Here is a 24942-nt window from a genome sequence, read left to right on the forward strand (position 1 = left end):
ATAAAATTACCTAAAAGGCAAATAAATTAGTATACAATTTGCAAATAATGCATTTCACTCACTCTTAAATAAATGCATAGATAAATCAATTTTAAGTCGTCAAGATCTAAATATAGATTGGAAAACAGGAAGAGAAGGCACTATATTTTATTTTTAATATATATTTCAATAGTTTTACTTTAACTAGGCAACAATATTTCTCAAGAATAGGATTTGTTTGTTTGTTTGTTTTTGTCTGCTGTGTGTTTGTGCATACTAAGAAGCAAAAATGAATCGTCCAAGCTTAAACTTGTGATGAACCCTTTGTGCCAGCCTAGTGGGAGTGTTTATAAACATTTCACATGCAAAAAGGTTAGCCAATAATAACAAACGTCATTTGCATGTAGCAGTCTTAAAGGTACAGTAGCATCACCCTTGTCTTTTGTTCCATAAAGCTCGGACCAAATGGATATTACTTAATCGACCCCAACGGCTACGTGCTACTTCATCCCAACCTTCAGCCAAAGGTACGACTCTCACTCATGCCATCGCTGTATTTTTCTTTATCTCTGTTGTTAAAAGTAACCATGTGTATGATTAGTTATGCACAGCTGAAGAACCTTCACTACAGGTTATGATGAAATAACTCTGGCCACCCACATGTGCAGAGGTCATCTGTCTTTGTGATAAATATCATTTGTGCAATCCAAACACAATTGTTCTGTTTAGTTCGCAGATGAAACAGCAAAGAGAGCATTTATTCAAAACACATGCATGACAATTAGTAAATGTTTAGTCAGTGATCCATGGGATTAGTGAACACTTTGTGTGGAACAAAGTAGATGTGCTGAGAAACAGTTCCTCATTGGGCACTTCTTCAAGGAAAAAGTGACTCATTGGTAAATATTTCTGTGCACAAATATGCTGTCCAGTATTGATTTATGGTATTACTTTGAAAGTTGTTGTTGTTTACCTGCAGGATCTCAAGTCTCAGGAACCCGTGACATTGGACTTCTTGGATGCAGAACTAGAGGATGAAGTGAAAGTGGTGGTGAGAGCAAACTTTTATGATGTTCTTTCTTATGCAAAAACGAATTTGTCAATACAATGAAAGTAAATGGGGTCCAAAACAACGCTGGATCCAACTGACTTTCATTTAATGGACAAAAACCCTTTTTCAAAATATCTTATATCCCATTAAGCTCAAAAAATCAGCGTTCAGATTCAAGCTTTCTTGTGTTAAAATGAATACAGGCTGGTTTGATTTGATCTTGTAACTCTACTTATGCTCTGTTGTACAGATGTTCAAGTTATAACAAAGTGGTTATCGAAGCATCAACAAACAGCAAATTTGACTCTCAGTCCTGTGTGATTTCATAACAATATGCTGGCTATAAAAATATCATTTTCTCACTTCACAACCCAAATTACTCATTTTCTCACTTGAGAGTGACTAAGGGGATATTAGATTACAGTAGTAAATCTCTTCGTTTAGTTGAAAGCAACACTCTGGGTCTGCTTTTGAATATCCAGTAACGTACTGTATTTACAGCAATGATACATCAGTGACACACCTGTCTGTCTGACTTCTTTCTGTCTGTCTGTCTGTCTGTCTGTCTGTAGATCAGAAAAAGTATGATAGATGGTCAGAAGGATCAAAAGAGATTCCAAACACTTATGAAGTCTCAAGATGAGGTAATCATGCATGCTTTAAACAGGAAGTGCTTCTCAGCTGGTTTTGCTTCAGAACTCAGTTTTTTTTTAATTATTATTAGAAGTCAAATGGAAACAATATAAAATTGTTTAAATTTTTTAAACATTGTACAAAAGCAACCAAAAATGGCTTTTAAATGTTTAAAAGTGTATTTATTGAATTTTATTATTAGTTCCTAAATATCTCTGGTAAAATTTTACTACACAAAACACATTCTATGTTGGTAGAAGCCATGTTTATCTTATTAAGCCATATTAATGTGTCATATGTTTCTTATAACAAATGACAGGTGAAATTGCACTAAAATGGTGCAGAGTTGGATTAGCCACACATCCTCCGACATAAAAAAAAAATAATAAAAATAAAAGGCGAACAAGCATAGGTACTATATTTTATTTTTAATATATATTTTATAGTTTTACTTTAACTAGGCAACAATATTACTTAAGAATAGGATTTTTTTCTTATCTTATTAATTACTTGTTTATCTTATTTATCTTATTAAGACATATTAACATATCATATGTTTCTTATAACAAATGACAGATGAAATTACACTACAATGGTGCAGAGTTGGATTTGCCACACATCCTTTGACATCAAAAAAATAAAAATTAAGGCGAACAATCCATTTGACACACTCTTAAATAAATGAATAAATGATTTTTAAGACATTACGATTTAAGCATAGATTGGAAAACAGGAAGAGAACAAATGACAGATGAAATTGCACTAAAATTGTACAGAGTTGGATTAGCCACACACACACACACACACACACAAAAACATTTTCTCCTCTCTTTTAAATGTTTTTGGGTCGTAACCCACCAGTTGAGAACTACTGGGCTATACAATACTAGTTATTCAGAAGTAAAACATAGATCAATAGTTCATTAAAGCACTAAGTGTTATTTTATTCTAATTGCAGCGTTACATAGACAGAGGCATCCGAACCTACACTTGGGGTCCTGTCCATGACACAGACTACAGGTCTGAGAAATGTGTTGTTTTTTTCTTATGTCTATACAAGTGAACATATGAATGTTTTCTTTTTATATATATATATATATATATATATATATATATTGCCGCTAGGGGGCAGTGTTCAAAGTCATGTTGAACAGAAATTTGACATTGTACTTATTCCTTAAAGGACACAGAGAAACGAAATAGAATAATTTGGGTTTGAGTTTAAAATCTCTTACCAATTTGATTTGATACATACGTGGACAAAAAGCTACAAAACTCCAATTTTAATTTCACAGGACGTTAATTTCTCAATTTGTGTACTGTCAGGAAATCTACTGCTTTTCATTCTCATTTATTTCTTGTGTCTTCTCTCTGTAGTCTCGCTTTAGTTCTACCTGATTACAGTGTCAGCTACATCAAGGCCACTATAGCAGACACCATCACTCAGGCCAAATGTAAGTACCATAACTCACATTCTCACACCTTTATCAAAGAGATTAGAATGACAGTCTCTTGGCCTCAGAGGCCAGAAGCCGTAGCATGAGCTCCTGGTTTTTATCCAGAGAGTCCCCTACAGCCTCTGTCCATTTCACATCTCTTTTTTGACACCCTCACCTCCTCTGGAGATGTAACAGCGTGGTTCCTCAGTTGTGGTTTGTCTCCATGAGCGTGCTCCAGACGGGGCGACGACTTCTTTAACGGCAAAAGGGTTTCACCTTGTGCATATTAGCCCAGGTTTTTCTTCCAGATGCACCTCTGTGCCCATGTTTACCCTCTCGTCCTCTCTCATGTGGCTTTTGGGAGAGGAAAGGGAATCTCAAATGCCCCTCCCTTCAGGAGAGCCCTCAAAGTTCCTGTACAATATTCTTATTCAAAGCTTCTGGGGTTGAATAAAATATTGTGAAATCCCTCATGTTCTTTCCTATATCTTGCCTTCCCCAAAACCTTTTCATTCTCTCTCTCTCTCTGTTTTTCTCTCCATATCTCTCCCTTTCCTCTTTTCCCTGTCTGTCTATAGCTTGGAATGTCTCAGAAAATTCCGGCAAGTATTTTCCTTCTGTATTTCCTTCATAGTGTTCAGTGATACTCACTAGAGATCGGCCGATAATAATTTAATAGAATTACCATTCAGATTTACGAGCTGCTTATTGTCAGTAAAGACTTAATTTAAACCATTTTATTGGCAGTATGAACTTCAATTAATGTTTTTTATTTTATTTTATTTTTCAAATTTTGCAGTAATATGAATTTTAGGATCTATCATTTTAGGATCTATTAATTTATTCAAAAATACATTAAAATGCAACAAACTGCAACAAAAATGTGACAAACTTTTTAAAATTATTTGAAAAATGTTTTTCTAAATCAAATTCATGTAATGATTCGAGTGAAGACTGATAATCGGAAATCATAAATCGGAAATGATATAGACCTAATGACCTATGAAGACCCTCATGACAATGCAATTTTCTTAAAATATCTGATAAGTTTTTTTTAAATGGCAGGTTGAGTTCAAGTAAAATGTCATGTGGTGCAACTTAAAAAAAATCATATTTATGTGAGTTATTCATCATGATATTGATGAATAACAATTCTTGATATTTGTTTAACTCTAAAAATGTTTATTTAAAATACTAATACACAGATTCAGAGTGTAAGGAAAATAGGTTTTTACTTTTTACTTGACGGTTACACCACTTGACATTTTTGGAATCATTAAACAAAAAAAAAATGGTATAATCTAGTTTTTCAAAACCATATGAAACCAAAATTTCTACATAGAGACATTTCTAAGAACTTAGCACATGTGTTTTAAACTAGATTTTTCCTTATCGGCCTATCTCTACTTCTAGCACCTGCTCTACACTTACAGTATCTATATCGCAGCCACCACAAAAAACAAAAAAATTATGCACAAACACACATTCGTTCACTCTTCTTTGTGTGCTTTGCATGTGTTTCTCAGCTGAGTAAATCAGTTTAGATGTGTTCTCTCTTTGCAACGTGTGTTTGTCAACGGTATGAGTGTCATGAAGTGTGACTATCACATTTACTCACCAGGAGTCTGACCAAGAGTCAGAATGTGTGTGTATGTGTGAGAGCATCAGGAGATATTTAGTAGATGTTTTCCTGGAGGTTTGGAAGGTGAAACCGCAGAGGACATGAGTGTGAGTCTTTGTGCTCTGAACCGGTACTTTTATCTCCTCCCCTTCGCTCTCTGAATCATCTGGATGCTTTCAAAGTCTCGTAAAGGGGCGGTTTAACAAAATACAGGCCTCGCTCTTTAGAAGGCATGTCCTCTGTGTGTGTGTTGGGTCCACGTGTTCATGTCCAGGTGCGGATGTGGTATGTGTGTGTCCCTTTTTAACTTTAACGGGACAGTGTAACTTCAAGGCGTCTAACGTTACTGTTCCGCAATAACAATCTGTACTAATCGCTCGTCTGCCACCAGATCTTGGCTTGTCCTTCTGCTAAACTATATTTTACATCCTTTAAAACCATATTTTACCACTTTTATTGTCTTTTTTCAACCTGACACCATCACAGAGATTGAGTTTAATGTAAATCAAGTGAAAACGCAGCGGCCTCAAAATGCATTTGGACAGTTTGCCCACATTGAAAAATGTCTGGATGTCGTTGCTTTAACAAAATATCAAACCAAGTGACATTCATTTTGAAGAAAGTCACTTATAATTATTTTCTGCATGAAATTTTTCCCTCCTTCATCTGTCATCTTTTTTGGCTCATGTGAATGCATAATTCATTAACGTTGCTTGTCTTTCAATTTACAACCAGCAGAAAACCTTAGATGAGAATGCAATATTTTTATTCAAGGCTTGTTCTGTGAATAAAATATTGGTGACCTTTGACCCCTGTGGTTTTACCCTGTTTCTCTGCCTCTCTTTGCCTCCTTTCCTCGGTAAATCGCTCCCTCCTTTCCCTCTTTGCGGCATTTGACCCTTCAGAAGAAGCTGGCAAGTACTGGTTTTCTCTCCTTTTGTCTTTACCTTCATGTTTGAACCTGGATGTAACATCTGACACATGTTTGAGTCCGTCATCTGGTTTCAGAAAGAACAAACATACTCACAAACATGCCCACGTGCTTACATATGTAGAAGAATGTATGTGGGAGAATGTGATGAATTTGAAAGAGACATTTATTTAATTAAAATATATATTATTATAGTGCAGAATCTCAACTTTGCTCTGAATTTTTCTTATTTAATTTTGTTTTATCGTATGAGATTATTTTGCTTTATTCTAATACGTTTAAAATCACTGTACATGTATATTTTGAGATAATAGATCAAATTTCTCATTTTGAACTTTCTCTGTCTGGGCCACCCATATGTGAGGTCGTGTGCCTAAACAGCAGGGTGTCACAGCAGATAACCGCATTACTAGACAGAAGCTCACAGACATATTTTTACAAGCTGTTGTGCAGCAGCCCGCTGTCTGTAGGGTTGTGTTTCACTGTCAGGTCATTTTGAATGTACCTGTAAGTTTTGGGGTCTGTTTTTATTCTGTATATATCTGTATTGTATTATTTTCTGCTCTGTAATGACAGAACTTATTTGAAATGTTCTTTGATCTCGCCGATTTCTGATTTTTTCATATTTTCTTTCAGTTTTTGAAAGCCTGCATGTGGACAGATTTGAAGAGTATGGATATACTTTAATAGCACCCAGGTCAGTTTCTTAAAGGGATAGTTGACCCAAAAATATTGTGATCATTTACTCACCTTCATGTTATTCCGATCTTACTTATTACTTTATTTCTGCTAAATGATTCTGTGAAATGTTCCTTTTTCATGTTTTAGAGATTACTGCTCAGACCTGAAAGCTCAGAGTGACAACGACACACAATTCCTCACAGACTTCATTGAATACATTGACATATATACCCCCAACCACTCAACATGTGAGTATCTTCTGCCGCTTTCTGGGCTGCTGGTTCAAATCCACTGAGGTCAGGGATTCATACTGCTAGTTTAAAGGTTCAGAGTTCATTTCCAGGGCTTCTCGGGGGGTAGCAAGCAGTTTCTAAGGACATAATCTTGATTAAAACGTTACTTAAAAGTAGTCACTACTCTTAGCTAAAAAAAAATTGTATGTTGTAAATATTGCAATTACATTAGGGCTGGGCAAGTTAACGCGTTATTATCGTGTTAATGCATTAATTAATTTAACTGCTACTATGTAAAAGGAATACTGCTGTAAAAAAAAAGCACCTTATTTGTTTAAAGTGTTTGCAAACCAAATGTTACTGCACTTTTGTTCATATAGCAGTACATTTAAATGAAAAGAGTGCGCAATACACTACTTTTGAATTCATTATTGAATTTTGTGCATAACAATGCGATTAATCACATAAAATTAATGCGATTAATCACGATTAAAATTTTGAATCGTTGCTAAATTACGCATTTTATTACATTTTTATTATTTTTAATACAGTATTATAAACATTACTACATTATATTACTAAATGATATCATTACACATTTCACTACATTTTTTAAATACAGAATTATAAATATTACTGCATTATGCAGTGTCACTAAATAATTTTTCAAATATATATATTTTAAATAAAACGTTTTTATCATAGTCTTATAAATATAATTACCGTATTGACCCGAATATAAGACAATGTTTTTTTTTCTTGGAAATACATCTGAAAAAACGCGGTCGTCTTATATTCGGGGTCTAGACTTTGACATGTCAGTAATACACCCACAACAATAGGTGGCGCCAAAAACGCATAAAACGAGTGTGCCATGAAATATGTAATATGTCGTGACTGTCATGTTAGCCCAGTGCTCCTCAAATCTGGACCTCGAGATCCACTTTCCTGCAGAGTTTAGCTTTAACCCTAATCAAACACACCTGAACATGCTAATCAATGTCTTCAGGATCATTAGAAAATCACAGACAGGTGAGTTTGATCAGGGTTGGAGCTAAACTCTGCAGTGGATTGGACCTCCCTCTGTAAGTGATTTTAAAACATAAGACAGTACCCAGATTTGAAGACTACAATAAGATTTCACTTCTACTCACTACTAAATAATATCATTCCACATTGTACTACTTTATTTTTAAATAGCTTCATACAATATTATAAATGTTAAATATTGCTATTTCAGGTTTGTCATTATACATTTAAAAAAAAATTCTGGCAAATAAATAAAGAAATATCTATATTTTAATTCAGTAATAATACTGAATTAAATAAAGTTCATAATCAAGAATATTAGATACAAAATAAATAATTTAGAATTCTTTATTCAAAATCTTCTATTCAAAATCAGACTACTTCTGCTGTATTTTTTTTTTTTTTTTAAACACCTCGTCCACATCAAAAGCAGTCCTCTTACACCTTTTCTTGATTAAATTAGGGTTTTTGTATTTTAGTTTGAATCTAATTATATTTATTGTTCTCTTGTTGACCGTGTTAATCGTGTTAATACTAAGTAAACCTCCTCCGGCACACACAGACACCCCCCTTCCCCTCACCTTCCTCTCCACAGGCCACTTTGATCTCATCAGGATCAGTTGGTGCTGCGGTAATCACTTGGTTTGGTGCACATGTGTTGAATGTGTAGGTTTGGCTGTAATACTTTATACCTATGAGCCCACCCCCCGAATTCTGCACCAATTACCCGGTGTGAAAGAGGAAAAGCAGGACATGTCACGGGGAAAAAGGAGAGAGAGAAAGAGACGATGTGTGCCAATACATTGGTTAAATTAAATTAAATTAAATTAAATTAAATTAAATTAAATTAAATTAAATTAAATTAAATTAAATTAAATTAAATTAAATTAAATTAAATTAAATTAAATTAAATTAAATTAAATTAAATTATTAACACAAATTAATTAAATAAAATATATAATTTAATTTAATTTAATTTTATGTTTAAAAAGTTGATCTCTATTTCAGATATCCTACAGAAATCCAACAGAACAAAAATTATCTCACATTAACCAACAGACAATAATTTTGACTCATTGTGTTGTTGTGTTTTTTCACTCAAGAATAAAACAAATCTTGTGAGCATAGACAGTCAAATTTTGTAACCAGCAAAACGCTCATTTCTGTGGCTGTTTGTCACAGAGGCCTGGTATTTTAAGTCCACGATTTCCTCGCTGTCAAACACAGGCAGATCAGTTGAATTGTGTTCTTGCGCTGCTCTCAATCAGGTCCTAATGAAAAGCATGCAGCGTGCAGAGGGGGACAGAATAAAGTTGTACACCAGCTGCTCTTTCTGAAGTGTGTGTGTTTTGTCGTAAAGGCTTTGCGGTAATGAACTGCAGTGCGATGTTATAAAACACTCTAACGTTCTGAACGTGCCCGCACCAAAAAAATGAAAAACCTTTGAACACTTACTGCCGTTTCATACAGCCGAAGAATACAATCGTGTTCCACGTCTCGGAAAATTAATCTGCGTGTTACTTTCCCGACATGTCTCACCGCCTCGTTTTTTGCATCGCTGTCTCGCTCTCTTTTTTATGAAGTTCTACTGCTTTATGACTTTGGCATCGGTTGCCTCAAAGGTCAGAATGTGGAGCCTGTTCTTACTCATGACCAACAGGTGTTTATGCATTTATCAAGTCAAAGGTGAAGCTTATAATGACGTAAAGCTTTGTTCTGTGCCTATTGATCTTCCATTAGATTTTGCTCCTGTAGTGTGAGAGCCATTTTGATACTTGTCATGTCAAAACGATGGTAAAAGGATGGCGAGATGTTGATAGAAGCCATTTTTTATATATATGTTTCCTCAGGTAATATGGATCTAATAAACAGACTGCTGCTGGACGCTGGCATCACGGCAGAACTGGCCAAACACTGGAACAAACAGGGGCAGTGAGTTGCACTGAATTATAAATGCAAAATACACAAGGCCAAGTAAATTTAACTTTAACTTTACTCTCCTCATGTTGATCCAAACCTCTTTCTTTGGTGGAACACAAAAGGAGATGTTTTGAACTATGTTCATGCTGCTTGTTTTCATACAATGAAAGCATAGGCTGTCAAATTCCAAAAAGAGCATCATAAAAATAGTCTTTTATGGTGGTATATTGTTATTTTAGGAGTTTAGCCACTGTATGCTTTTGTTGTATGGAAAAGAGCAGCATGAACATTCTGCTGAGCATCTCCTTTTGTGTTCCACAGAAGAAAGAAAATCACATAAGCAGCATAAATGATAAATGATGATAGAATTTTTCACTGAACTTCATCTATTTTATACAGCACTTTTTTCAGTCTAGTTTGTGGGTTTCAGGAATGAGAGAATCAGGGCTAAGTTTGTGGTGACAGACGGTGGAGTCACTAGAGTCTATCCTGCAAGGTACTGTTATATTTTAAAGCTTTAGAGAGGGAATACCAGGCAGGCCAATGGGATTCAAACTAAAATTATCGCTCTGTGTGTGTTCTGCAGTGCTGGTTCAGAATGGACTGAACATGCAGAAACATACAAGTCTAGTTTCTACAAGAGAAGTCTGGACAACAACATTTATGTATTTACATCATCGCCATATGCATTCAATGGTGCGTATGTGTTTGTGATTACTATACAGCAAAATCCCATTTTCCTTTTGGATTAATGGATTTTTTCTGTCCCCTTTTTATCAGAAACTCAAGATTCCATTTTAGTGAGCAGAGCGATGGACCTGAGAGTTGATGAATTCATGCTGAAGCCAGCAGGTAAGTTATAGTTTTGATATGGGAATATACTGTTGATAGTCACTGGGATAGAAAGATAGAAGAAAGCATGTGGTGATAAACAAATATAACAGCCTGGTCAAGTAATCAAACAGTATTTTCAAATTATTGACACTTAACAGAAGTGACCAGTTCAGAAATCTACCAATAGTGTAATTAAAGTTGATTTTTGTTTTGTCAGTGAATTTTAGTTTGATTGTGAACTGATGGAAAATTTAAATCTAAACTCATTTTGGTTTCAGTGGTTGGTGTAAAACTGGATAAACAGACTTGGATGGAAAGCTTCATCAACGCTACGATTACGCCCAAAGTGAGTGCAAAGAATGGACTACCTGTATTCATTTTAACTGTAGTGCAGGTTAGAAAGATGGTTGAGAATATTGTCAGTTTGATTTATCTCAATAGTGTCAGTTTGCCATTTGTATGAATTAGGTATGCAGTAATGAAAGTTATGGTTAAATGGACAATATTCAAATTCCAAAAAGTCAATTCGAAATCTAAATGCTACAGGTGAACTTTGTAATCACAACATTGTAATGCACCGTTTAAAAAAAACAAAAACTGATATTCATTTTGAGATTTGAATTTACATTTAACAGTGTTATTATTGTTAATGTTTTTAAAGATTAATTTCAAGTGAGCATTAGATGTTGTCAAAGGTGCTCTAAATGTAAAAAACGAGCATGCACAATTAAATATCCAATATGAGTCAGTATGTCCAATGTCCACTGATACGAGTAAATAAACACAAAAATCTCTAATATTGCCTGATAATATAGTTTTGATATTTTTGCGCAACTCTAATATGAATCTGTCTGTATTTTTACTCTTCCTGCACAGTGTGTTGGTGAAATCTGTGGGTGCAGGAGGGACGATAGCGTAAGATCATATTTATGTGACTACTTGTGTTAGATCTAAAGAGATGTTATTATCTATATTATATAAACTACTGTTTAAAAATTTGGAGTTAGAAAGATTTCTTTCATTTTTTTGCCCATTTTCATGCCCATCAAGGAGGTATTTATTTTTGCAAAAATACAGTAAAAACAGTAATATTGTGAAAAATACTATTCAAAATAACTGTTTTCTATTTTAGTATTTTTTCTCAAGAAACATTTCTTATTATTTTCACTTTTAAAAATGGTTGTGCTGCTTTTTATTTTTGTGGAAACCATGAAATCTTTTTCAGGATTCTTTGGTGAATGGAAAACAGCATTTATTTAAAAATAGAAATCCTTTGTAACAATGTCACTTTCGACCAGTTTAATGCATCCCTGCTGAATAAAAGGATTAATTTCTTTAAAGTGCCCCTATTATGGGTTATGAAAGGTTCATATTTTGGTTTTGGGTGTCCCCAACAACAGCTTAACATGCATGCAAGTTCAAAAAACACTTTAATTTTCTTATAATATGCATTTATTTTTACCTTATTTGCTCAACGACTCCCAAACGATTCGCTCAACGATTCATTTTTCCAAACTGCTCCTTTGCGTGATGCTAATCTGTGGTGATTGGTCGATTTCATTTAAAGCAGTGTTTGTGAGCGCAGTGCTGCTACAGCTATTTTTAACGCTCCAAAAGCAGCACCTAGTGGCAAAGAATGAATTTGCATTTTCATTCAGACCAATGCGAAAATCAAGTTTTCCCAGGTCTGCGTGCACAACAAGTGGGCGGGCAATATGCTAATGTTTCATGTTGACATCAACATGAAACGGCTTGGGATTCATTTTAAAAACGACTCGTTTCAAGGATTCAGAGTCGATTCTTTCTTTTGAGAAACAATAGATTTAAAACTTTGCAGGATGTTTTCATTCACTTAGAGCTGTGTTACACACTGCATGAAAGGTAATTTTCAAAAATCCATTAGGGGCACTTTAAAAAAAAAAAAAAACTTACTGAGCACAAACTTACTTTGAATTACACTAAGACTGTATTTATCTTTTTCTTTCAAAGAATCTGGACTGCTTTCTTCTGGACGATGGAGGCTTCCTTGTCATGACCAATAAGGACCTCTATATCAATAAGGTGTGCCTCTCTTCATATCCAATCACCATTTTGCTTCCATTCCACATTCCCCTTCTTTGACCCCTGGAGAGCGCCCACCCAACCCCACCTGCACCCCGCCAGCAACAGCAGTAGAGTAAATGTTTAAAGTTAGGCTCAGCGAGGGAAACCAATCAGAGCGGAGTGTGTGCAGGATAAATCACGGCCGGAGTGTTTGGCAGCAGGACTGAAGCCGAGGGGACCGATTGTGCCCTAAATCCCGTCTCCTCCCCTCTGTGTGGGCAGACTCTCCAGGGGTCGGCTAGGACCGCCAGGCAGACCGCACATTCATTACGGCTGTTATTGCATGAGGAGCGGCGGCTGTTCTGTACACTCTAGGATTTATATTGCCTTTGGACTGACTTATAGTCTCGGATGCACACACTTTTACATTCTTACGTGCAATACAAAGCTGGAAGTTAAGCTGTGTGTGTTCGTAACAGTAACCAGAACAGGGGCATTTTTTTTTTAATTCTGCACACACTCGCAGTCGGTATCACACCTCAGAGATTTTCTGGGCTCACAGACAACTCTTTCTTTGGTTTAAATTATGGTAATGCAGTAGGATGTCCTAATAAGATTAAAACAGATCCTATTGGCTCCCCTGAGCATGGTGGGCTCCACACTCTTTAAACACACAGCATGTAGTTCACAGCATGAACTTATTCAACAGATTAGTACGGACAGACATCCTTATACCCTGAGTGACACATGCCTGCTATGAAACTCAGCCAATGTTGTGAAATTTTGAATAAGAATTGCCACATGGAATTTGAAATGACAGAATTCAGCAGAAAGCTGTGCGTAATTATTCACTATTTAATTCTGCACATTTCCGTTTTAACACATTTAAACATTTTTGGTACACTTTAGTATAGGGACTAATTCTTACTATTAACTAGTTGCATGACTATTATTAACATATTGGCTGTTTATTAGTACTTATAAAGCACATATTCTGCATGACCATATTCTACATCCCTAATCCTACCCAATACCTAAACTTGACAAATACCTTACTAACTATTAATAAATAGCAAATTAGGAGTTTATTGAGGCAAAAGTCAAGGTTAATGGTTTTTTAATCGCGAGAATTGGACCTTAAAATAAAGTGTGACTGTATTTTTAACGATTCCACAGAATTATGCACATTTTCCCCAAGAATCAGTGTGGAAAATAGGAACTATTTTATTTTATTTTATTTTATAAAGAAGTACTTAGTCTTCCTACAAACTGTTAATAGTGGACAACTAATTCTTCAGGAGCAGATGTGTGTATTCAGAGCGTGGTTCTTTATACTGTTTGTAGCTCATCTCAGGACATCTGCAGACCAAATGGCGAATAAACAAACATTTCATTGCGGGTTTAAATGATGTTAATTGAAAACAAAAATAGCTTTTGTATACTTTATTTTTCAGTGGTGAATCTTCACAGTATGTGCCTGTTGCTTTTTAAAATGCAGGTTCATGAAGGTTATTCTTTTGGGGCATTAAATTATCCCCAGAAGTAAGCTAAATCTGAAAAAAAAAGCCTTTGAATGTTCCTTTGGAGATGCCAGCAAAGTGAAATCCAGTCATTTCAGTGGGAAACAAAATTTTACATAATGGGAAGAAATTTCACCTCACAGATTTCACAACAGGATTTAACAAGTTCGTCACATTGACTGATAGAAGGCTGCTTGATTTGAAAGTAACTGTTTGAGCTGTGCGACAACAGACCTTTTTTATCTGAAAATGTTTGCTGAAATTTTGTAAATGTGATTTTTTTTAGTCTGTAGTAATTATTATTATCCCTGTGTAATAACAACAGAAGTATATGATGCCCCCGTTAGTAACTGTGTGTGTGTTTCTGAATCGTCTTATGTTTTCAGATCGGACAGTTTTTCGGTATGATTGACCCCAGCCTAATGAGGAATCTGATTAACGAATCCCTGTTCTCAGTCAACATAACCTACGACTATCAGGCCCTCTGTGAACCCACCAAAGAAACTAAAGCCGCAGCTGGTCTCAGATCAGTCTATGTGGTGAGTTTAATTTTCTTTGAATTCATTTCAATTTCTTAAGACAAAAAATAAAGTCAGTTTATAATATGTTTCACTCACAATAAAATCGTATCCAGTAGTGGTTTGCGTGTTATCTGAAAAGTGTTTTGGCACCTATAAACAAATATTTGCTTACATAGCACATTTTCCACTGACTATAAAGCTTAGTCATGCGATTAGTGAACTTTATATTATTGTTCCATATCACACTGATAAGTTAGCCTCACGATACTCTCTCTGATCTGTGTGACTTGAACGATTATGGCCTTGTCTTACATGCTGACTAAATCTCTCACAACACACAGAGTCAGCCGTGAATCATCACAAAGAGACACTTCCTCTCTCATGCTAATCAGAGCAGCGTGTGCGGCAGCTAATGGTCCCCTGAGCTCATTCGTTTAGCCTTGTTTGTGGATTTATGCTTGCATCTGCTGAGCTTTCGTCTAATATCTCCCGTATTGTTTGGCACCGGGTCCTTTCTGTCTGGCAGGGTCGTATTAGGGCCCCCTGCCAATAAAAATCAGGATGTTTTGGTGCTTCTCAGCTCCGGATATGCAACTTGCAAAGTTAGAGAAGAATGTCTGAGAGAATAAGAGTTTAAGGTGCCAACATCTTAGAGTTTGAGTTTATGCTTATTTTAATGGGGGTGATACATCACAAGGAGATTTTAGATGCCCTTAATGCTTCCAGAAATGTTGTGTAGATTTAAAACATGTTGTTTGTCCCTTTTAGCCCACCATAGCTGACATCCTGAACATTGGTTGGTGGGCTTCTGCAGCAGCCTGGTGAGTGATTTAACTTTCTCAGTTCACACAAAAACTGAAAATCCATTGATTATTAACTAACCCTCATGTTCCGAACCTTCCTTCTGTGAAAAACAAGAGGAGATATTTTTAAATATTGTATGTTTTACAAGTAAATAGGATTTCAGTGTTGTTTTGGAACCCAATGACTTTCATTACAGCATATGGACAAAAGCATTGTAGCATCTTTTGATTTCTCCAGGTCAATATTGCAGCAGTTGTTTGTCAGCATCACATTTCCTAACTTGCTTGAGGCAGGTAAGATCTAGACATTAGTAATTCATTGCTATGAAACAATGATTAAGCCACTGCAATTTGGCAGACGCCTGTTTTTCTTGTCAAAACTACAGTGCTAATGACAGCTAATGTTGAATTCATGTACGTACAGAGTGTGACCATGTATTCTATTTCAGAATGTCAAAGACAATTAATGTGATGGAGCACGGTGTAAATTTTGACTGTATAGAGATTCAAATAAGCATTGTAGCTCATGGCAATTGAATAGCGATTGTGTTTTGTTCACAGCGGACCTAGATGATGATCTGTCTGAACTGCCATCTAAAGAGAGTTGCATTAAAGAGCAGAAACAGTATTTCTTTGAGAACGATGAGACAACTTTTAAGGGGACCATTGATTGTCAGAACTGCTCCAGGTAAGACTTTTATGGAACTTGGTCATGGAACTAAAATGATTTTTATCTCTATTCATTTATTTACTTTTTAAATGATTGCTTATTTAAATTGCATCTCATGTGACAATAAATAAATAAATATAAAAAAAAAAAAAAAACTAAATTAAAAATGCTGTTATATAATTCTGTAACTTATGTTTTCTCTTTATTTAGTTGGCATATCAAACTAATTGTGCCCATTAGTTTGTGCATATTTTTGTGTTTTTGTTTTCAGGCAGTTCATAGCTGAAAAGCTTCTGAAGACGAATCTGGTGCTTATTGTTGCCGACACAAAAGAACCGTGTTGCCAGGCTGATGAAAAATTTTTCTCCCAGGAAGAAAAGCCTTGTATCCTTCATTCACGTACAAACAAACCTGCTGTTTGGTATTGAGATACACAATGATGATTACTCATCAGGTCAGTGTTTGCATTGGGAAGGAAATTCAGAAGTAACTAGAAGTAGCTTTTCCAGTAAATGCATTGCGTCTTACAATTTCACGCAAAAACACACATTCTGGAAGACTCTCTCTCTCTCTCGCTCTCTCTCTCTCTCTCTTGCTGACATTTTAGGTCATTTTAGTCAGTTCATTTGAACAGCTGATGTCAATAAACTGGAAAAATGGTTGACCAGTTCTCAAGTCATTACCCAACTTGTTTAACTCATTAAATGTCCCATTTTCCTTGAAAATACGTGACTTGTAGAGGCTAAGTAGGTTGCAAAGTTTTATAAAACTATGCAATGCTGGTATTTTTGGTACTTTGATAAAAAACCAGCAAAACTTCCTCGGAGCTCCATAAAAAAAAAAAAAGGTTTTGCTGCTGAAGAGCTAGACCACCAGAACTAGACCAGCATAAACCAGAATGGACTAGTTTTTTTTTTTCAGAAGGAGTGTATTTCAGTCCAACACACTTTAATGTCAATTATAAATGTGATTACGTATTAGTGAATTGGTATCTTATTAATTCGTACAAATTATTTCGTACAATCGCATTCGTGAACACTGTAAAAAGTGATAAGTTGACTTAACTTAAAAAAATTGAGGAAACCCATTGCCTTAAAATTTTTAAGTAAATGATAATTTAAAAAAATAAGTTAAGTGAATTGTCAAGTTCACTTACTTTTTTAATTGATTTATTATTATTTACTTAATAATTTTAAGGCAACAGATTTGCTCAATTTTTTTAAAGTTAAGTCAACTTATCACTTTTTACAGTGAATTTTTGTACGATCTGCGTACAGCCCACTGACTGTTGGGTTTTCTTCTAAAAATCGTATGTTTCCATTCAAATCACATTATACAAATTTATACGAAAATTGCCACCTCGGAAAATACTTACATTTTCGCATAATATCAGATTGTGCTGATATGAATCCTGAACTTGGTCTCACAGCTCCAGGTCCAGATCCCTGTGAGATAGCCCAGAACCCACGCTATAGGAAAGGTCCGACACAGTGCTTTGAAAACAACGCAAGTGTAAGTCACCCAAACACCTCCTTCCTGCAAAAGCCTACGACAGATTGAGACCAAACTAGCAATCAGCATGACTTAATGTGCATCATGCCCTATTCTTCTAAAATGGCAGGTCTTTGCTGCTCTCATTTCAGTCATTCCCTGAGATCTGCCACACTGAGACTCTGTATGAGAATCACTGAGTCATGATCAATGTAAAGAAACACTGATATTTGTCTCTGTGTGATAGATCTTGGTTTGGGAGAGCTTGGCTTTGTTTGACGTTTTAATCTCACACAAACACATATTTCATGGCCTAAAGAATGTGGACACCTTTTTTAATTAACTGGTTTGTGTGTTTCAGATATGCCTGTGATTAACAGGTGCATTAAACCAAGCGTATAGTTATGCAATCCCATTTTTGAAGACATGAAGAGTCTAGTGTGGAAGAATTTGACTGGCCTGCACAAAACTAAGACATGAACCCCATTGAACAAGCTTAACTTCCTATTCATGATTTTGAATTTAAATGTTCACTGAGAACATATGAGTGGGGTGTCCACATACTTTTGACCAATCTTTATCTAAACACACCTACTTCCTGCTCTGGATTCTCTCTTTTTACTTCAAGTATTAACGCTTTTTGGCTCAAGCACTTGTTCGTGTGTTGCTTAAACTTCTGACTGTCAAACATTTTTCTGCATGACTCTTCCTCTCTCTTTCTCTCTTTCTCTGGTGCTGTGTATTTGGCTGTATAATGTATGTTAGGATGAGGCCATGTGTAGGAGAAATGCAGGCTCTCCACTGCTTTCCTCTCTGCTCATGTTACTGCTGCCAGTGTTCATGTGCTGTCTCGGGTCAGTCCATCTCTCGATCTCCCTCTATCTCTCTCTCTCTTTGTAATTATTTATTTATTCATTCATTTATTCATTTATATCAATTTATCTTGTCTGCCGAATTAGAAGTAAATTCACCACACTTATGTGTCACTTTTGTTTCTTGTATGTCGTCTTATTCAAGTTTGCTTAAACGGCTTTCTATGGAAATTTCTTCCTTTAGTGAATCAGCTGCTACAACAGCACAGGCAGTTTATGCACAAGGCTATCAGCAGGCACACTTCTGTTCTTTTTATCTGCATGTTCCACTCTGATTTTGTTTTCTGTTTCTGTCTAATTCAGATTAATATCTCTCATGCATTTAATTTTGCACAAGTCAAAATTAGCTTAGCTGTTGCTTCTTACAGCTTGTTAAACTGCTGGTGTAACTCTCATGCTTGGCTAATTCACCAGCTGTAATGAATAAATGATTAACAGCATAAGCATATTTATTCATATTATTTTAAAAAAAAATGATTGTAGTGGGATATTGTACTTTTATGGTGTGTTCATCTAATGTCATAAATATATATACTGCCATTCAAAAGTTTGGGATCAGTATGATTTTTAATGTTTTTAAAGGACTTTCTTATGCTTATCAAAGATGCATTTATTTGATCAAAAATACAGAAAAAAACACTGTAATATTGTAAAATATTATTGCAATTTCAAGTAACGGTTTACTATTTTATGTAATTTATTCTTGTGATGCAAAGCTGAATTTTCAACATCATTACTCCAGTCTTCAGTGTCACATGATCCTTTAGAAATCATTCTAATATGCTAATTTATTATCAGTGTTTTGCTGCAAGTTGTGCTGCTTATCTTTTTTTGCTTGTCTTGTGATACTTTTTTTCAGGATTCTTTGATAAATAAAAAGTTTAAAAGAGCAGAATTTATTCAAAATAGAAATCTCTTTTAACAATATAAGTCGTTACTATCAGTTTTTATTGATTTAACACATACTTGCTGAATAAAAGTATTCATTTCTTTCAAAAAAATAAATAAAAATACTGTCTCAAAAATTGAACGGTAGTGTATATTGTTAAATTGTATGTATTTAAAACAATGAGTTTAATTATGCAAAAAGAAATTGTGGAAAAACTATGTAGTAAATAAAAACTTTATAGTTGTTGATTATAATATTGAACCTGTATTTGTGTATGTTTTAATATTTTTTATTTAATATTCTATATTTAAAATATTATGTAAAAATATGCATAAGATAATTATGGAAAAGGAAACAAAAAATAATAATAGTAATAACCAATACATATTTGTATGTATTTAAAAATTTTTGCAATAAACTATATTATCTATTGTCAATTGAGAAAATCAATGGATTTTTTTACTTCTGGAACCCCAATTCCGTGCTTTACTACAAAGTTTTCTTCTTATCCTTATGGTAATTCCCACACTACAGTATGTGATCACACCATTAGTTCCCCAGCAGACTTATTGGCTTTCTCTTGCTGGCAATAGGAGCAGAACGAGGATTGCGGTGGGGCATTGGGTCTGAGTCCATCTATCGTGTCCATGGTCATCCTCCAGCTGCCGCTGCTCTGGCTTCTGATTGGACGAGGACACTGCCTCTCGTGACCTCAGCATAGAGATGCCACACCCCTTTACGATACCAAAACGGCACCACATTTGAACGTTCATCCGGACTCCCACGCTACAACCCAGCACATGGAGGGAGAGGCTCTGACCCAGGAAGTACAAAACCCAAGCCGCGATCACTCACAGCCTTTGAGGTCAAAGTAGGTCGGAGATGATAAATGAGCAACGACCTTTGACATTTGACCCGTGAGGTCAGACTCTCTCCACATGAGCGACAGGGTGGGCAGTCTTACCTGGGTGGGCAGACCTTGACACTTCATCGTCACTTCGCTATGAAGAAACGTCCTGTCTTTAAAATGAAAAAATGATCCAATCACAACACTGCCAACCAAAGTTTCGCCCTTTACCGGTGTGATGCCTTTTTTAACCTATTTGTCCTTCAACATATTTACACGGCTAATTCCTCTGTATTACAAACTGTTTATATGTGACTTTTATGGTTTGCCCTGCTGAGATCTTTAATGGACCCCTCCGGGTTGGGTCAAAATCCAGCCTTGTTTGTGGTCTGCAGCCCATTACTGGAAAAAAAAAAATGGACAAATGAGCTTGTGACCCGATGCAAAAGTCTCGTTTTTCCCAGTGGTCTCCACCTCTGTGCCTCGGGAATATCGGTTTCATTTCCAACTGCCGTTTCGAGTGAACAGTCCCTCCCTCCATTTCTCCGTGTGTACCTGTATTTGCTATTTTTTAACGGCCCATAGTGCATTTCAAATGTGCACTGCTGCCAAACGTTACCCTGTGTGTGTGGTCTTGCTGTACTTTGCACTTGATGCCAAGCAGGTCGTGTGGCCAAACAGCCCTTTGGTTCTTATTTAGGGCTTTTTAAATGACAGCCAATTCGTACCGACCTAAAAGCTCGCAAAGTTATGCATCCTGGCTGTGAATATGACAAGAAAGCCCCGCTGTTGCATGTGTGTGTTTTGTTTTTTTGGTGCATTACCTGTTTATTTTAGATTTGTTTAAGTTATTGAAAATGAGCAAAGGTTTTTCTGCTGTATGTTTAAATGTTGATTTTTATGTGCTATATTTAATGTATGTGTGTGGATATGCAGATGCTAAAGGGTGAAAGGCATTTATGACATAGTTGCTCTTTCCCACACTTTAATATCATCTGGAGAACTCGAAAAGGTGGAAAGAAAATTATCTAATGTTTACAGATATTTTGAGACACCAGAGAGTTTTTATAAGAAATGTTGCCCCTGGTTGTGCTGTCTGAGTCTCTGATGTGTCGTTTTTCACTTTAATGTCAGAGGCAGAGCTCTGTCAGCCTTTCTTTCCTGTCAACGTGCCTTGATGTGAATGGATTCATATTAAAATAAGCGAAGGAATATCACAATGTGAAATCTGACCCAGAGAAATGTAAAATATCGGCATTCTGATCTGATAAAAAATTAAACTTCCGTCCCTTTAAGAGGTCCTGACTGGATCTTTGTGCCTCATTGAAATCTGGGCCATAATCCAAAATTTATGGAATAATTAAGATTTTAAGAAGAGACAAGAAGAATTACGGAAGCCCTGGACTGCTCATAAAATGAAAGTTTTTAAAATATTTGTCAGTGTTTTATTTGTTTAATAATAATAATAATAATAATATGTTTTAATAATTTATGTGTAGTTTATTTATTAATTGTATTATTATTATTTGTTTTAAATACAATTTTAAAAAGTAGTTAGAAAATTATGGAGAAAAAGAAAAAGGAGAAGAAAAAAGCTGGGAAGGAGTCTGCATTCTGTATATTTTTGCCCAGTTTGTTACAAACAGCCAAATCTTGTGGTTCAGAGCTTCTGTAAATAAATAAACATAGTTATTAAAAAAAAAAGGGGGTGGGGTGACTCCAATTACAAATGATTACCTGTTACATGAATGTTATGTCTGTAAAAAAGCAAAGCATTTATTTATTTATTTTTCTATTTAAGCATTCGGTTCAAAGTTTTGAAGAGGAGGAGGGATGTCTAATGCTTAGCCAATATATTCAATACTGTATTGATTATGACTTATGATGATTAATTAATAGCAAACAGATGATTTCTGCAAGTGATTAATGGCCGCTGAACCTTATTTGCATTGTTTTTGGATTAGTGTATACATGTACAAAGTCATTTGAGTCTCTGTCAGCACTGATTACCATTGTGTTCTTTCTCATTTTAGAAGCGTAGACAAACAGGAAATTAAAAGACATGAAGACACACAACATCAAATGAATTTTAGTGAGCAACATCACTGCTACTTTATGCATAATTTCCTCTGTACACAGTCAACGGTTTTGGTAATGCACCTGAAAACAACATAATTGGACTTTGTGGATTTGGCTTGCGTTGAAAAGCCATTTTTTTCAAAATCTTTCCATGATTCATCACCGTAATCAGACAAGCATTCTAGAAGTGACGTGCGTTATATCAGTGTATGATTAAAAAAAAAATGCCATAAACATTGTAGTTAATTGGCTGTCAAAATGAGAAATTATTGAAAACATCGCCAGTTCCAGACCGTTAACTCGACGAATTACCCACGTTAATTCCCAGCAAAGCTAATGTCATCTTGTTTATCTATACTAAGCATAAAGTACATGTTTTTCACTTCCTCTACCTGTATTTTAAAGTGCCATAGAACTCTCAAACTGTTTTTCCGGCCTATTTGTTCTTTAAAAGCACACGAAATCGGCCTGTGACCAGTATTCAAACCTTTAACATAATCTTATCTCTTCCTTTAGTCGGCATTTGTTGCACTGGAAGTGAAAACTAAGCTGTGTGTGCGTGCATGTGTATGTGTGATGCTACAATATTTGCCTCTGTAGATGCTGGAGTGTGTAAAGTAACAGATTACGGCTCTGTTCGGAATAGCATACTAGCATACTATTACTATATTCGCAGTATGTAGTACGTACTCTATGGACAGTATGCAAATTTTCTATTTAGGAATACAAAATTCCTAGAAGACCAACTATTTTTGCTCAAATATGCAGTATTCAACAGCACACTGCATGAAATACTGTATCCCACAATGCACCCGACTTGACCTTCGTTTTTTAGTAAACTGACTGCAAAAATGTACATATTTATACAAATAACACATTGTTTCCCATCTGATGATTTTACAATGTAGCATTCTGTTTGGAATGTTTAGTGTGGAATAATGTATATTTTTTTAAAGAGACAGAACATACTGCGCAGTATTCAGTATATACTGTAGTATGCTAATATTCCATTCTGGACGCAGCCTAAAGGTCTTTGCACACTGAGTCCGAAATTTTTGCATGTTAAAAAATAAATAAGACCACACGTTGTGTCAATCACGTTTACATACTGCCTCTGAAACATTCATCCGTCCTAAAAAAAATGGATTGGGTTCGATTTTCTGTGTTTTTCGCATTCGTAGCAAGCTTTTTGACTGAGCGTGCAAGGTTTCTGTGCGTGATGATGATGAATACGAAAAAACGCATACAAAAATTTAGGACTCAGACCTTAAAGGTGCAAAGACCTTAAAGGTACAATCGCATTTAGCGAAATTTTACAGGAGAAATCCAGTTATTTCAGTTGGAATCGGTGCGATCTTGAGCCTCGCATGAGGACGGATGCAGATTTTGCTAATTTTTGCTGGCTTTGAAAGTGAGCTGTGCTTCGTTACACTGTTGACAAAGGACTTTTTTTTTTTTAAATCTCACTGAAATTTCGTTAATGTGACCTCACCTTAACATTCACTGCCTTTTTCTTGGGGTGAGAGCTGCTGAACCCAGACGTATCCCGATCCTGACGGTCCAAGCTAACCTTAACCTTAAATGTCAAAACTGATTTGGGACCAGTTTTTGAAAGCATTAAGGGTCTCCAGTTTCTGACAGAAATTGTTTACAGGATACCTTAATAGAGGTGAAAGTGTTTTCTAGAATATCAAAAAGACAGATGTTTAGGGGAAATATGAGATCAATTCATATTATTCCTCAGAAAATACTGAATTAGATTTAGCAACTTTGTCCTTCAGACAAACTGGGATGAAGAAAGGCTCTCGCTTAACTTCCTGTAGACTGAGCTCAGATGCTGTCACCTCAGGAACAGAAAATTGCAAAGTGTGATTTAAAAAGCTGGCGTTTCGGTTCTCTGTCTCTCTGGTCTGTGTGGGTTTTGATCTCTGGAATTGTCCAATAGTGTGAAGTGTGTTTTAAGTGGTCAGTCAGATCCTGCTGCCTCCACTTGCCTCCTGGCTGACCGTCAGTCTGCCTCAGTCAGGGTTTAGGAGGACTTATCCCTGGGCTTATTTTCAGTCCCCCTTAATTTTACTGTCATCCAGTGGTTTGCATCTGGTTTTGCTTCAGGAACCAGATTTTAAGTGGCGACCCAAACAATACCAAACGTAACCTGTATGTAGTCTGGGTTGTATTTTTTTCACTACGCATAGTTTTGTTCATGGTTCTTGAACAATTTCAAATGACCGTGTTGTCATCGGCCTAATTTGGTTAAATAGCTTCTATTAAAATGACAAATTAAATTACAGCAAGATATTTGACGTCAACTACAAAAGATATAGGAAGCGTTTACTCCTTCCTTTAAAAAGCTGATATACAGACGTACAGTCTCTTAATGTGTCATACTGTATTTTTTTTTAATAATTAAAAAAAATAATATAATTATTATATATATATAAAATTTTATTATTTTTTTAACCAGAAATTTTGGCAATTTTTTATGTTTTTTTGGATGAATGATTAACACAAAGGTATACAACAGTGCAACCAACTGTAAGTTCATCCCTCACAGCATTGTTTTCTTTCACTTAAAATTAAATATGGCATTGACCTTAAGGTCCATGCAAGATTATATGCTGATTAGCATTTTATTATTTGCATTTAGCAGTTTTTCTTTCTGCGGTCCGTGACCCTCAGAGCAGACCTGTGGCCCACCAGTTGAGAACCACTGATTTACGCATAAGACTCTTGTGAATCTTGATTTTGAGTTATTTGATTTGCCTGATTCAGGCAGTCTGTATATTTAATTAAAAATAAAAAAATAAAAAATAATTACCTAAGGCAGAAATGATAAAAAGCCCACTGTTTATAATC

The 24942-nt window shown here is 35.5% G+C and overlaps 1 protein-coding gene across 1 annotated transcript in view; it reads left to right on the forward strand.

Moving 5' to 3' along the window:
• Window positions 1–24942, forward strand: part of cacna2d1a (calcium channel, voltage-dependent, alpha 2/delta subunit 1a) — an 88117-nt gene extending 63175 nt beyond the window's left edge. Inside the window, exons 18-38 of the mRNA XM_058772487.1 lie at window positions 435–506; window positions 959–1030; window positions 1603–1674; window positions 2622–2683; window positions 3041–3117; window positions 6291–6351; window positions 6483–6583; window positions 9448–9529; window positions 9948–10013; window positions 10104–10213; window positions 10298–10369; window positions 10630–10697; window positions 11228–11266; window positions 12341–12412; window positions 14301–14453; window positions 15204–15256; window positions 15477–15532; window positions 15800–15926; window positions 16180–16292; window positions 17338–17420; window positions 19754–24942. Of these exons, the coding sequence (XP_058628470.1) occupies window positions 435–506; window positions 959–1030; window positions 1603–1674; window positions 2622–2683; window positions 3041–3117; window positions 6291–6351; window positions 6483–6583; window positions 9448–9529; window positions 9948–10013; window positions 10104–10213; window positions 10298–10369; window positions 10630–10697; window positions 11228–11266; window positions 12341–12412; window positions 14301–14453; window positions 15204–15256; window positions 15477–15532; window positions 15800–15926; window positions 16180–16292; window positions 17338–17420; window positions 19754–19870 (1728 nt within the window). The 3' untranslated portion in view covers window positions 19871–24942. The remainder of the gene's footprint in view (window positions 1–434; window positions 507–958; window positions 1031–1602; window positions 1675–2621; window positions 2684–3040; window positions 3118–6290; window positions 6352–6482; window positions 6584–9447; window positions 9530–9947; window positions 10014–10103; window positions 10214–10297; window positions 10370–10629; window positions 10698–11227; window positions 11267–12340; window positions 12413–14300; window positions 14454–15203; window positions 15257–15476; window positions 15533–15799; window positions 15927–16179; window positions 16293–17337; window positions 17421–19753) is intronic.

This window comes from Onychostoma macrolepis, chromosome 04 (assembly GCF_012432095.1).
Source record: "Onychostoma macrolepis isolate SWU-2019 chromosome 04, ASM1243209v1, whole genome shotgun sequence".
NCBI classification, from domain to species: domain Eukaryota; kingdom Metazoa; phylum Chordata; class Actinopteri; order Cypriniformes; family Cyprinidae; genus Onychostoma; species Onychostoma macrolepis.